We start from the raw sequence: 15339 nt of genomic DNA on the forward strand, positions 1-15339 counted from the left end.
CACTTGTAAAGGAATTTATCAGAAGTTTTTTGAGAACGTAAAGAAATTATATCCCCTGTTTTCCTTTATCCTCAGTTTTGTTGAGTGTTTTAAGGCATTGCATTAGATTGTGGTGCCATGCTTTACCATTAGAGAAGGGTTTCAGAGTAGCAGCCGTGTTAGTCTGTATTCGCAAAAAAGAAAAGGAGTACTTGTGGCACCTTAGAGACTATCCGACCTATTCATGATGATGACAGCACCTCCTTTGTCAGCCTTTTTGATTATGATGTCAGAGTTGTTTCTGAGGCTGTGGATGGCATTGTGTTCTGCACGGCTGAGATTATGGGGCAAGTGATGCTGCTTTTCCACAATTTCAGCACGTCGGTGGAAGCACTCTATGTAGAAGTCCAGTCCATTATTTCGATCTTCAGGAGGAGTCTCTAAGGTGCCACAAGTACTCCTTTTCTTTTTTACATTAGAGAAGGGTGTGTTGGTTGTCTCACTCATTATCCTCATCTTGGTGCATTAAAGCTCTGTGTTAGATTCAGCTGTATTTATTGTTCTTTGAGCACAGTTTAGGGGAAGTCAGTGAGGGACCACAGAGACATCAGCTGCAGCTCATTGATTATGAGACCAGTTCTGTGCTGGCCCTGGTAGATTCAGGGCTGCTGTAAAGTGTATTGGCTAGCTATAGCTTTTGGGGACCAGCCAAGAAGAACTGGAGTTCTTCCTTTCCAGTTTGGGCACTGCAGGATAGGTCATGTTTGAAATTGGTACACTGGCTCTGCACCCCCCGGAGACACTCTCACAACAAGGAAATCCCCAGTATTTTTCCAGCCTCTTTATATCCCCAGATTATCACACAGGGCTGGATCAGATAAGCTAATAAATATGTATTGATTTTCTTAAATACTTTTCTCAGTATTTCAATAAGCATAATGAATCTATAATTCCAACCATCACCCTTCAACCTTTTTTTAAAAATGGACTTGCCTCCAACCCTGCAGTATAGTAGCTGTTTATAATGATAAATTACATCCTTTTGTAGTGATTCAACTTCTTGGGGCTTACATTATTCAGAACGTTGATGAAAACCACATTTATTACAATTTAATCTGTCAAGATTATCAATCACTTAAATAAGTGCAAGCAGTTTGGAGCAGGAACTTTCTCTTACTGTGTATGTACTGTATCTAGCTGTATCTGAACTCAGTTGAATCCTTCAGCCATTACTGGAATACAAATGAATGATAAATTTCGTTTTTAAACATGATAGAATTTTCCCTAAAATATGCCAGATATCAACCAGATATAAACAATAAATTCCCTTCTGAAAGAGAATTTTTAAGAAGTATAAATTATTTCTTTGCATTTGGCTTCTCACAGGCATGAGTCCATCACTTGACCAATGTGTTCTACTGTGTATCCTTAAGCTTTTACCTGTGCCCAGGAAATCACCAATTACCCTGTTCTAGCTCTCAAACATCTCCTCAAATCTGCACATGATGACGTGAAGCGGGAATCATGTCTCCCGTGCCCCACAGTACTACATAACGTGTTAGTCCAGGGCTAGGATCTAGTGATGGACTTTCCCACAAGGGAAATCTTGTGCAAATATTTCTGTCACAGTGTGGATTGGTCCACTTAAGAGGGAAGTGGACTTTCATGTTAGTGATGGTGAATATTTAGAGTGACCACTAGGAGACAAAGTGCAAGGAGGTAAGAGTCTGTAAGCAGGAAACAAAGTTAATCTTGCATTCACCCCATTCACAGTGTGCTGGGTCTCTGTAATTTCTACATGGTCCAGATCATCTGTGCCTCATTAACAGCCTAGGTAGGGCCTGGTAGAGGGCAGCTGGACTCTGTAAAAAGCCAAAGGGAAACAGAAACCATGAGAGGAAGCTGCGACAGAGTTAGAAGACTGATGCAAGCTGCAGAGAGTAAAAGGCAGGAAGGCCGGGGAGTGGACAAGGTAAGAGGAGGATTCTCTTCTGAGTAAAGAGAAGAAGCCCCAGGACTAAATGTTGTTATGAATTATATATAAATAAGTTAGACCCAAAATGGGAATGTTTTCAGGACTCTGGAAAGATGGAGTTTATGTAAAGAGCACTGGAAAAGGTAAACTAAGGCAAGGTGCCTACTAAGTAACCTCTGGCCACAATTGGGGCACTCAGGTGGCAGCTGCCCTGTTACAATCTCTTTTAAGTTTCATTCTGCAATATCTCTATCCTATTCGATTCCCTCTGTACCTTCTTGGTGTGAGGAGCCAATAGCACTTCCGTGGTATTTTTCTCTTCTAACTTTATTACTTTTAGGCCAGTTGATTGTGTTTTTTTATTCTTACTTGCAAAAATTTGTTCCATTTTCTTAGTTATGCTTGGGGTGGATTTTTAAAGGATTTTTTGGTTTGATTTGTGGGGTTTTTTTTTCCCCTACACAAGCTCGTGCACTTTGGCTTTTAATCATATAATTTACTCTCTCCGCTATTTTGCTCTAAATTATACCTCTTTTGTAATGATCTTTGTTCAATAAATGCTCTGTTGATTCACTTAAAGTATGTACATCCATTGAGATTTCATCCCTTCCTCGCAGGAAGTGACTCCTCTTCAGACAGTAGCACCCTTTTCTTCTCATCATTCCCAGTGAAGCTGGGGCTGCTCCTTTCCGCAGCCTTCAGGCTCACTTTTTCCATCGTTATCCACCCATTGTTACCCACCCAGCACAGGGACTGCTGTTTGGGATTCCCTTTCTCTCCCTCTGCAGACAACAGGTTGGTTGCTATTCAGACTGCTGAGCCCTCTTCACTCTTGACTGTGATAAGATAAATGAGGTTAAGTTGGTCGCTATATAAATAGGTTTGATGAATGCTTGGCTGTGGAGGTAGTTGAAATTTGTCTATCTATCCTTATTTCAACAAAAAAATTGACATTTTCATTCAACATTTTAATATTTTCTGTCAAAAATGGAAAATTGTTTTTTTAATTGAAAATGTTTTACCATTTAAAAAAAAACCTTCAAAAACATGTTGGTTTTTCATCAAATTAATGTAAGAAAAATATTTATGATTTTCCAAATGGATCTCTGGCTGTGACTAGGTAGTAGGGTGACCATCTGGTTGTCAATGCCTGGGGAAGGTGTGGGAAAGACTGAAACATATGCTGAGATGTTATGAGATGAACCACTGAAGAGAGAAAAAGAAATAGAAATATTGTATTTAAAACCAGCTAGAGCACCGGACTTCAGTTATGACAGAGTCTGAAGCAAAGTTCCATTTCAACCTCTAGATATGTTATACACATAGACCTTTGCAGTTTGTAGGTAGCCCTGATTTGTACAGACACCTTCTAGGAATTTTTTATATCGGAATTTTATCACACCAAGCTTTGTATTTTTACAGATTGCAAGTAAATACTGCTTAGAGAACCATTCATTTGGTATAAATTCTGTCATAACTTAAATTGTTTATCTAGGGTAGCATAAACAAAACTCTGGCTTTGTCTTGACACTGTCTGCATTAACTCAGACAATGCTCCATTTACTTTTTTTGCTGATCTTCTGCATGAGTTCATTTTTGTGTTGTAAATTGATGTGTCAGAACAACAAGTCAAAGGTTTTACTTGAAGGTAATTTTGTGTAGCCAGTTGCTACAATTTTCAGTGCACAAACCATTGGAGCTTTAAGTAAGTGGCTTTAAATAAGTGGTATTTTGCTCACTGAAGGTTTTCAGATGGAATGTTCAATTAGTTGTAACAGTTTTTGAAACACCAGACGTCTAGTATTATATAAACTGGCATATACCTCAAACCCTTAATATAATTTGGTTTTAAATTAGATATTGATAGTAGCAAAGACTGCCTCTTTCTCCACAGGTGCTAGCATTGTGTAAATCAGTGGTCCTCAAACTTTTTTATTGGTGCCCCCTTTCACACAGCAAGCTTCTGAATGTGATCTCCTTATAATTTAGAAACACTTTTTATATATTTAACACTAATATAAATGTTGGAGCAAAGCAGGAATTTGGGGTGGAGGCTGACAGCTCACAACCCCCCCCATGTAATAACCACATGATCCCCTGAGGGGTCACAACCCCCAGTTTAAGAACCCCTTGTGTAAATAATATTTGTTCATGGTTTGGAAGCTTCAGGCATCAGTTATATCATTAATCATGTAAAGAGCTCTTTGTTTAAAAAAAAACACTACTGTGTTCAAAGCCATCCCTCTAGGGAGAAAAGGAGTTTGTGTGTTTTAACCACAAAATCAGTTTAAGTCCTATCGCTTCACAAACATTACTAGTGCAATCTTTCAGAATTGTTCATAACTGTGGCTTCAGCCTGCTGCTTTTTTCTGGAATAAATAGTAATTTTTATTGCTAGTTACTTATTTTTATTTATATTGGTTTCATTCTGGTTCAGTTAGTAAAGTTTTTCTTCCCCTCTTTGCTAAAAAGTCATCCTGGGTCGCACACATAAATCTGTGTTTTTCCCCAGTGTTGGCAAGGTCTTGTAATACTTCAAGGGGAAGTGCTGCTGCACTGTTTAGAAGGGCTGTACTTTGGAACAAATACCAACTCAAGGTCCCTTTGATCTGTAGTAAGAATAATGCTTAGCATGTATTTTAGTTACTGTCGACACAGAACTTATGGATTCTGTTGCTGTGGCATTTTTCAGAAAGAGCAGCAGAACACCAAGTCTTCTGCACAACATTTCCTCTGCAAATAAAACTGATTTTAATGTCCGAGACTGTGTGAGTTGTTGAATGCATAATGGCTGCTCCGTTTGCCTTTACAGTTACTACATTAAATTACTTTATAAAGAGATTTGATATATCTTGAGTATGAAAGGTGCTATATACAGTCAAATTCCATTCTGTTTCTCTTATTCTGTTGTGTACTGTGTAAATCTTTTCCCCCTAAAGCTGAACAAAAAGGCTGATGACTTTCCTCATGCAGTATCTATGAGAACACCTAGATGCATACAGGGGGCAGGTTCTCAAAGTCTGGCTTATGGGAACACAGCTAGACAGTGAATATAGAAACATGGAATGTTATCAGCTAAAAAGGATATCTGGAAGCCTTTGAGTCTGAACCAATTATTGTACCAAACCACTGGTTAAGCTCTGTTTAAAAAAATGTGCTTCCTTTAAATCTTAATATTGTAGTATAAGGCTGCACAGTTCACAGTACACTGGCTTTAATTATTATTATTATTATTTTATTATTATGTATTTGCATTGCAATTTCACCCAGCAGCTCCAGTAAATGATAGCCCCCCCCCTTGTGCTAGGTGCTGTAAAACATATTATAAGTGATGATCCCTGCCTCAAAGCACTTGCAGTAGGGTTGCCAAGTCTCCAGGATTGTCCTGGAGTCTCCAGGAATTAAAGAATAGTTTTTAATTAAAAACTATGTCATGTGACCACAATTGGCAACCCTAGCTTGCAGTCAAATGTGTGCCAAGATGTGGCAAGTGAGAATGAGAAACAGAGGATGGAAGGGGATGGGGAGAAAGCACAAGAGTAACAAAATAAATCCATGTGACTTACACAGTTGAGCTATTGTACAACTTGACTTTGCCAGATAGTTTAAATATTGTTTAATTAAATCATCTCTCCTCAACTGATGTTCAAGCAAATACTTATTGGTTGGCTGATTTCTTTTAAGTATTATAGCGTATGTGATCTTGTTGGTGGGATCTACGATGGTGTTGGAGGAGTATGTGCACCGCATTCATTAAAGGTTCTGTATGGTACCAAGTGTAAATGGCTATGCAAAATGATTATTTTATTAAAACATTTACCTTCTTCTGCCTTTCTGTCCTTTTCCTTGTCAGGAGGGAAATGTCTTTCATGTCCTTACTCAAGCAACACTGGAAAGACTGGAACTTAGAGTTTTTTTAATCTACATTTGAGAAAGGTTTACAAGCTACCACAGCTGTTGGAGTAGGACGAGAAAGCTAGCACCACCTCCAGAGGCTGTCTTGTACTGCTGTCAGCCAGTGTCAGCTTTGCTAGGATAGTTGGCATTGTTCAGTTGCCCTCCAATCATATAGATGTAGTTATATCCTTTGTTTTAGGTAGGCTGTCTTCAGGTGTGTGCTGGCAGAGAGTGACAATGAGTGACCTGTTGCTGCCAACCTGGTTGGTAACCCAAGAAGTACTGTACTTTAGTTTTTGCAAGGTATTTTAAATTCAAATATGATGTGTGTAATAGTCAGCACAGGTACAGCATGTTTACTGACACACAAATATGTTCTGATTACTTGCAATTTTTAAAAATAAAGTGCTATGGACTCTCTCTCCATTTCAATTGTCTTTACTGTGGTAAACGGAGGGAAATTTAATCTAATAAATTGTTCAGAAAAACACAATTCAAAAGAAAAAGTTAGCATCCAGTGCTACTATGTGTCCCACAGGTTCTTCCAGTTTGACCAAAACTGCCTCCACTGGTGAGTTAGAGGAGCATATTGCGGCTACTACTGGTGCTATTACTGTTGCTAGCACATCTGCTGATGTTACTGTATCCAGTGTTACTGCTGTCACCAACCATAGCCTTTCCGAAGAGCCGCGAGTAGAAGCTATGAATCTCAGAAAATCAATTCTGGAACCCACCACTTCGAAGAAAGTGCTCTCCCTTCATCAAGCAAATATACAAAGTGCAAGAAGAAGACCAAGAAATGCTGAGCAGATAGAAAGAACTAAAGAACTTGCAGTTGTTACTCATCGAGGTATTGGATATTATTTTACTTGTGCCCATTTAGTTACAAACACAGGTATTTCACACAAGCAAATGGTGAAAGGTCAGTTACGAGAATCAGACAGTGAAACTGAGTCAAGTGCTGAAAACTAAGGGACAGGTTTTCAATCAGATTAAAACTGAAGAAAGAAATATGTGCAGTTTGGATTCTAGTGGGCAGAGGGATGGAAAAGGAACCTGTAAGAAACAGCTGTAGTAACAGAGAAAATTTGGTGTAGTTATAGAAAGGGAAAGAGACAGAGAAATGTAGGGCCTAATTATAGTTACACTTACTCTGATTTATATTACTGGATCTTCTGATTTACACTAGTATAAGTGAGATCAGATAAAGTTCAGAAAGGGGACATAAAAATTAAACTAAACATCAATGCTATATATTTATTCAGGCATGACCAACTATGGCATTGAAAAAAAGTACATTACAAGCAGCTGTGGTATCCAAAAAAAAAAAAAATCCACTGATATCCAGACCTAGGGGAGAGAAAAGAAATCTATAACTGTAGTTTGGCTTTTTAAAAACATAAATATGTTGTCTCTCTGCCAAACAAAAGTTAATGAATGAAGCAGAGTGGGCAAAAGGGGAATTCAATGTCAAATAGCTTAAAATTGACATCTTCCTGTATCCAAATGACTTAGTCCATAAAGAGAAGCAGTAATAGTGAGGGATTTTTGGAATGTATACAAAACAGTCTATTTTAGCTAAAAGGTAACTAATGCCTGAAATAATGGTTTTAGAAACAAACATAGTTCAAATTCTTTAATTTAATCTGCATAGAATTTCAAATATAGAGTGTCACCTATTTTGCTATTTAATTCCAGAACCTCCAAAAGTTCATGTTAGAAGCAGATAAATGTTACACTATTTGCACCTATTGAAATTTTGTATATATGCTAATCCATAGGTTCATACACATCAAATGTGCTGAAGGGCAGCACATTTTATATCACAAACAATTTATACGTAGGTGGTTCAATAGCTGCTATTTTGTTAAGTAATTTTCAAGTGAGAAATCTGTTGTGATCCTATCACAAACACACAGGGTCAGACAAACACACAAACTCACCTGATATATTTTGGTGTAGTTCCATTTGCTTCTATGGAGCTCTAACCTGTTTGTACCAGCGGAGGATCTAGCCCTATAGTATCTGAAAACTTTCTGCACTCTGAATTAGAGAATTTGAAATACTAGAGTGTGAGCATTGGATATACTGTTCACATGAAATGATAAAATAAATTTAATCATTTAATACAGAGAGCCATTTACCTCTTGTTTTGCATTGGTGTAAATCTGCAGTATCTTCATGGATATTCACTAGTGTAAATTTATGGAATTTGGCCCATAATAGCTATATGAAAATTTCCTTGAAAATATCTTTCATCAGAAAAGAAAGTTGGGGGAAGGGTCACGCTTCATCAAATAAAAAAAGGCTGTTCCAGGCCATTATAATAATATATAGAAACACTTATTGTAGCACTCATTGAGCATAATAATTTTGAAATGATGGTGCAATCATACATATGCAAACCCTTCTATCTATAGTATGTGATCTCTTCAACAAGATACATTTTCCTTTCTGCTGCTTTCCTACTGTCTTTCTTTCTCTGAACTGTCCTTTCAGCCACTACATCTTAAGGAGCATCTAAAACATCATGTTGTATTATTATATTAAAATGCAAAATCATCTGTTAGAAATGAACAAACTGTGATAGAAAAAGATGAGAAAGCAACTGAAACTCTGAGATATTATTATTTATTAAATATTTATATTAAAATAGTAACAAACAGATGAAGATAGTCTCTGCTCTAGAAAGCTACTTCACAGCCCAAATCTAGTTTTATGTGCACAGAATTTCAGATAGACACTTTTCCTACTGTGTGTTCTTAAAAGGCTGCCATTTTCAATGTCAGCTGTTGTAGTTTTATAATAGAGGAAGTTATCTTTGTAAAGTACTGTGGGTCTTTGTGCCTACATGGAGAACCACTGATTTCATTGCGAGCTCTGAATACTTCAGAAGCCTGTCCAAGTGATTCTCTATGCAGGACTGGGGGCATAGCTTGTAATATTTGTATGGTTTGCTAAATGAGTTGAATGAAATGTAATATATGTATTTATAAATATTGTTTTATAGTATCTGAAACAAACTTAAACCTCTGAACTTTGAGGTTCACCCCCCATCACTTTCTTGACAAGTATGAAAATGTCTTTATTTTACTGAATTCAGTACATTAGTGCAACATATTTAATATGCACTGGTGGTGTATTATCTTAACATCCATGAAGTTGCCATTTGACATTTTACTTTCCAGTCTTTTAACATGATTTTACTTTATCATACCAAAATTGTACTGTACATGTTTATGCTGTTAATGATAGTAACTGTATATACATAGTGTACACATGCCTTTTTTGGTTAATGGTCAAAAGCATATGTAATATGGTAGGCACATAAAATTTGTCATAATTAGGTAACCTGCAATTTTCTTCAGTATGCTTCAGCTCATCTCAAAGTTCTATTCAAATTCTTGTAGAGAAAACAAGGAGATAAACCATCTTACTGCAGGTCATAAGTCAACTAGTAGCTGATGCGGTTAGGAAGAAACTTCTTTTATGGGCAGGCTGTTCCATAATTGTTCCCTATGGGGTTTCCTGTACCTTCCCCTCAAATATCTGATATTGGCCACTGACAGAGATGGGTTATTCGATTTGGCGGACTACTGGTCTGGCCCTACATGACAAATGCTATATTCCTATGAAATTCTTTAAAGTCTATAAGCAAACCAAACTGTGTGCCTCTCCTTTGATACCACCTTATTGTCTGACACACACCAAACAATGTCAGTTCCTCTTCTGTATATGGTAATGTTTTCTGAATTCTTGGCTCTAACTCCAAAAGTTAAGAATTATGTTCCCAAAGCCACAAAATCTATCATTAAAATATGATCCACTCTTAGGAAGGCTAAGTATATTGTCTCTCAGAATGTTTCATTTTAACCTATGATTATGCAGAGCTGTACACTTTTCCCTATGACTAGCCTATATACATTTCCCTAAGTCTAGCCTACTATTAATATTGGGATCATGGCCATCTGCTGTTTAAACAATAATGATGGACAAGGAGAAAATTTTCCTGACAGTTGATGACCAGTTAGAACTGACTCATTTGTCCCCTTCCCCATTTTATATCATTATTAGCACTTTAGTATGGTCTTAATACAACTCTCAGTATTCAAAGATTTACATATGAAATAAATCCTGCACCACTGAAGTCTATGATAATTTTTCCTTTTCAGTGTGTTGTGTTTGCCTTTGGGGTGACATTGATGATTGATTATAGATAGATAATAAGCACCCTATCCCTTCCCTGGGCTTCAACCGTGTTGCTCATGTGCAGCCTTGCAGCATCAGGGCCTAAAACTGTAACAGGTTGTTTGTTTGTTTTTAACCATGGACTCGGGCTCAGAAAAGTTTATCTATCTCCCTTCCCACAAAACAAGAATAAAAACTCCTGCCATGAATAATCTGTCCTCATTCAGATTGTACATACCTTGAAAGAACAAATGTCTTGTGCTAATTAGATCTTAAGCATAAAACAGTAAATATGTGCACTGATCTATTTTCCCCAGACATGAAAGGAATCAGGGAGAAAATAAACCACCCATAGAAAGAAAAGGAGTACTTGTGGCACCTTAGAGACTAACAAATTTATTTGAGCATAGGCTCCAATGAAGTGAGCTGTAGCTCACAAAAGCTTATGCTCAAATAAATTTGTTATTCTCTACGGTGCCACAAGTACTCCTTTTCTTTTTGCGAATACAGACTAACATACTCTGAAACTACTCTGAAACCACCCATAGAAAGTAAACCTTCAGTTCTTTGTCTTTTAAAGAAATTACATCCTGGGAGGCTGGACATCAATAAATTAATAACATATGTAAAAGATACTTTATCACTGCTGGTCTTTTTCTACTGTCCAACTGACCAATGAACAGAGAGCTCAGAGTGCGCTGGTAGCTTTAGTATTACCTGCTGTTGCTGTGATTCATGTCAACTGATGATGATGCATCCCTTTTTTTTTTATTGTGGGCTACAGTAGCTGTTGTGTAATAGACCTGACACATACTCCTAGTACAGTAGTTTCTGTTGCATTTAGAGAAAATTCATTGATTGTATGTTCTTTGTATGAATTTTCAATATCAGGTACATTTTTTTGGGTCTCTCAGCCATAAAACCTCTTCATTAATTTTTATACATAGTCTTCATCATTTCTATACTGATGCTTCTCTTACACACAGGGAGCAGTGAAGGGTGATTTTGAATCCTTGTTTTTTAGTGGATATTTTCCTGGTCTATCAGCATTTTCTAAAACAGAATACTTATTTTGGACACAGAGTTGGATATGGACCCAGTACCACTGACAACAATGGAGTATTATAATTTATTTAGCAGAGAACAAGATTGGGGCCACAGTCCATGACCACTAATTTAAACTTGAAAAAAATACATGGCTCTTACGGACACTGTCACAACAACATAATTTTTGTCATGTGCACATGTTGATGCTTCAGTTCCTGTGTCTTTTGAGGGATGGGGAAGAGTTAACTGTTTCTTTTATGTCATGCACCAGAAATGAGAGCTTTCAGGGGGGATTTGAATGAGAAGATAGTAGAGGCTTAGTGAGCCAGGATGAAGGGAGCATACCATAGAGAGTGTTTTATCAGTGATGAACATTATGAGGCCTGATGCTCATTTACACTAATGCCACTTTACACCACCATTGTATTGTGGGCATAAATTATATTTACAACCATTTTTAGGACACTTTTTACTGTAGAGCAGTGTCAAGAGGCCTTAAGATAAAATCCTGGTTCCTACTGAAGTCAGTGGGAGTTTTGCCACAATTCATAAAAGCTGTCCTTTCTTTGTTCACAGATAAAGGCATAAGGTTAATTTGAAATCATTTTGATTAAACAATGAAGAATAATGATGAATAATTCCTGTCAGAGTGTTAAAAATATATACAGCAGAAATAAAGTAGTGAACTTTCTGTTTTGGAAAGTTAAAAGTTGAACTACATGTTTACAGAAAATCATCTGCAACACACCTTTAGGCATCCTTTTCCTCCCCAGAGACAGCAGGACTACCCCAAGAAGAGGCATATGTCCCAGAGGAGGAGGAATTCGGGTCTTGGGTTTGGTCAGGTGACATACCCTTGCCTGAAGCTCCTCAGACACCCATTTTGACTCCTTTTGTCCAAAGTAGTGGTCCAGTCATCACTCCCTTTACCCCACCTTTGTTCGGGGACAGGCTGGCTCTCTTTTCAATGTTTGGGGCTCAGTAACAACTGGCAGCTGAATCCTAAGCGCCGTCAGATTGGGCTATATTGTCCAGTTCCTCTCCACTCTTCCCTTCCAGTTTCTCTTCAGGGACCCCTCCCATGAGATACTGCTCCTCAAGCATGTCCAATCTCTGCTGGTTTGGGGAGTGGTAGAGGAAGTTCCACTAAAGTACTGGGGTAAAGGGTTTTAGTCCTAGTAGTTTCTGGTTTCCAAACCCAAAGGAAGGGTAAGGCTCATTCTTGACCTTTGCAACTTCAACAAATATATCTGGTACATGAAGTTCCGAATGGTCACCCAATAATTATCTTCTCTGCATTATCTCAGAATGACTGGTTTCATGCACTGGACCTCCAGAACACCTATTTTCATGTGGCAATTTTGCCAAGCCACTGAAAATACCTCTGGTTTGTTATGGCAGAGCTCCACTTTCAGTACATGGTCCTTCCACTCCGTCATTCTGTCTCCAGGGTTTTTACCAAGTATATGGTTGTGGTGATGGCATGTCTCAAGAAGAAGGAAATGTATGTCTTTCTGTGTCTGGATGACTGGCTGCTGAGGCCAAAGTCCAGAGAGGAAGTTCTTTCTCATGTACATGCTACACTCTGCTTACTTCACTGTCAGGGTGTCATCCTAAACACCAGAAAGTCAACTTTGGTTCCCACTCAGAAAATTGAATTAATTGAGGACCTCATAGACTCTACAAGTTTGAGACCAACCATTTGCTGACCAACCATTTTCAGGTGATTCACCACCTTTGTCTCAGTCTGCTGTCTCAGACTTCCATGACAGTTTGCATGTTCCTGAGGCTCTTGGGCCACATGTGCACTTGCATGCAGGTGGTCCAGTTTGTGAGTTTGCTTCTTTTCCCTGTTCAAATATGTCACAGGACAGTGTATGATCCGACTCTTCACCCCTTGGACAGATTTGGTCCATCTCCCTCCACTTGGCCTGGACTCTTTGCATTGGTAGACCCTTCTGGAAACTGTATGTCAAGGTGTTCCCTTTATCCAACCCCTGCCAACAAGATCTGTTGTCACTGATGCCTCCTGATCAGCTGGGGAGCACATCTGGGGTTGCTGAAGGTTCAGGATATGTGGCTGAAGCAGGAAACCTCGCTGCATATCAATGTGCTGGAGCTTTGGGCCATCTACAACGTTTGTCACACCTTTGTGAACCACATCAGGGGTCAGTGGTTCACATACTTATTGACAATACCACTGCAATGTATTATATGAACAGGCGAGGGGGGGGCACACCCAGGGTGCTCTGTCAAGAGGCAATCAGGTTGTGGCAGTTCTACAACAAGCAGAGTATTAGCCCTCTGCCTAGTCATTTGTCTGCATCCCAGAATCATCTAGCATATCATCTCAGCAGGAATTTTTCCCTGAGTCACAAGTGGTTCCTGCAGGCAAGTGTCCTGCAAGTCACCTTTGCAGTTTGGTGCATTCTGATTATCAACCTGTTTGCAAGAAGAGATCACAGGCAATGCTGTTTCTTCTACTCCTAAGGGGACATCCTTAGGGGAGGATTCTCAATGGACATCCTAAGGGGAGTCCAGGCTCCCTGACTAACTCCTTCCATCTCAGTAGGCAATCGGCCCTTTTATATACTTTTCTTCCAATCCCAATCATTCCACAGATCATCCTCAAGCTGAAAGTAAATTGGGCCAGGCTCCTCATTACTCTGGCATGAGGCAGTGTTGGTTATCTTCTCACACTGTAAATTAAACCTCCAATATCCCTTAATCTCCATCCCAACCTGCTCTCCTAGAATCACGGTCACACTTTGCATCCCACACGCAGCTCCCAGTATCTCACTGTGTGGCTACTCCATGGTTAAATGAGAAGGAACAGTGATGTTTGGTGGCTGTTCAACCAATCCTACTCAGAAGTTAAAAATCCTCAGTCAGGATGGCCTATTCGGCAAAATGGAAATATTTTTCACTGTGGTCATTGGCCCAAAGAGTTGAGCCAACATTGGCCAGTATCCAAGACATCTTGAAGTATTTGCTGCATCTTCAGTGGTCACTTAGATCATTGTGGGTGCATCTAGCAGTGATCTCACCCTTTCATCCACCCATTCATGGAAGATCAGTGTTTCCCAGTATCATGGTGGCTAGATTCTTGAAAGGAATTCTTTGTATCTATCCGCCAGTACAGAAACCAGTTCCCTTGTGGAACCTCAACCCATCTTGGAGGCCCTGATTGGACCCCGCTTGAGCCTCTGGCATTCTGTCCATTTTCTCTCATGTCAGAAAACTGCATTCCTTGTGGTGATAACATATGCAAGAAGAGTGTGTGAATTGCAGGCTTTGATGGCTTTCTTATGTGCCATTCTCTGAAGACAATGTGATGTTGGGTCCAAACCCAAAATCTGCATTTAAAACGGTCTCTCAGTTTCTCTTAAACCAGGCAGTATATTTGCCTGTATTTTTTCCTAAGCCACATCCATTCCTGGAGGAGCAGCATCTTCACACATCGTCTGACATACAATGTCTAGCCTTTTTTCTGGACAGGACTGAACTTTTTTGGGATTCCCCTCATCTGTTTGTGATGTATGCAGACCATACAAAGGGACAGGCTCTCTCCTCACAAACATTCGTCCAAATCAAGACTGCATACGATACAGCTTCGGCTATGGCTCCTCTATGGGTGGGAGTCCTTTCTAGGAGAGTGCTACATCAATAACATTTCTAAGTGATGTCTCAAAATTGGATATATTCAGGGCTACCATACTGTCATCAATACATATTTTACAAACCATTATGCTAAGATAATTATGTGACCCCTCCCACCATATTATCTAAACATCTCACAATCTTTTTAATGCACTTATCTTCACAGCAGCCCTCTGAGGTAGGGCAGTGTTTTTGTCTCCATTTTACAGAGGGGGAACTGTAGCACAGAGAGACTAAATAACTGCCTAAGTTCACAGAGGAAATCTACAGTAGAGCAAGGAATTGAACCTAGGTCTCCAAAATGACCTAACTCCTGGCCCATCCTTCCCCCTTCAAGTCAATGTGTGTTGTATTTGTCCTTAATTGCAAAAACTCCTGCACTTCCTCTGCATTCTTCTGGGGAGTTCCTTGAGTATCTTCAAATACTAAGGTAAAGTTATTTAGCTATCTAAGCCAATTGGCAAGTTTTAAGAGGGATCACTATGCCAAAATCATATGATCATACATTATAAATTATTCTATCTAAAGTCATTAAACAGGTCCCTGTTACTCATAATCTCAATAATTGCAAAAGCTATCCTTTGCTGACCTCA

The 15339-nt window shown here is 38.9% G+C and overlaps 1 protein-coding gene across 3 annotated transcripts in view; it reads left to right on the forward strand.

The window, feature by feature from the left end:
- Positions 1-15339, forward strand: part of CSMD3 (CUB and Sushi multiple domains 3) — a 1226382-nt gene that overhangs the window by 422992 nt on the left and 788051 nt on the right. The window contains exon 7 of one of the 3 annotated variants that reach the window (XM_038390468.2): positions 6390-6701. The exons of the other annotated variants lie outside the window; for them this stretch is intronic. Coding sequence (XP_038246396.1) covers positions 6390-6701 — 312 coding nt within the window. The remainder of the gene's footprint in view (positions 1-6389; positions 6702-15339) is intronic. 3 annotated transcript variants of the gene reach the window in all.

The sequence above is a fragment of the Dermochelys coriacea genome, chromosome 2 (genome assembly GCF_009764565.3).
Source record: "Dermochelys coriacea isolate rDerCor1 chromosome 2, rDerCor1.pri.v4, whole genome shotgun sequence".
In the NCBI taxonomy this organism is placed as follows: Eukaryota; Metazoa; Chordata; order Testudines; family Dermochelyidae; genus Dermochelys; species Dermochelys coriacea.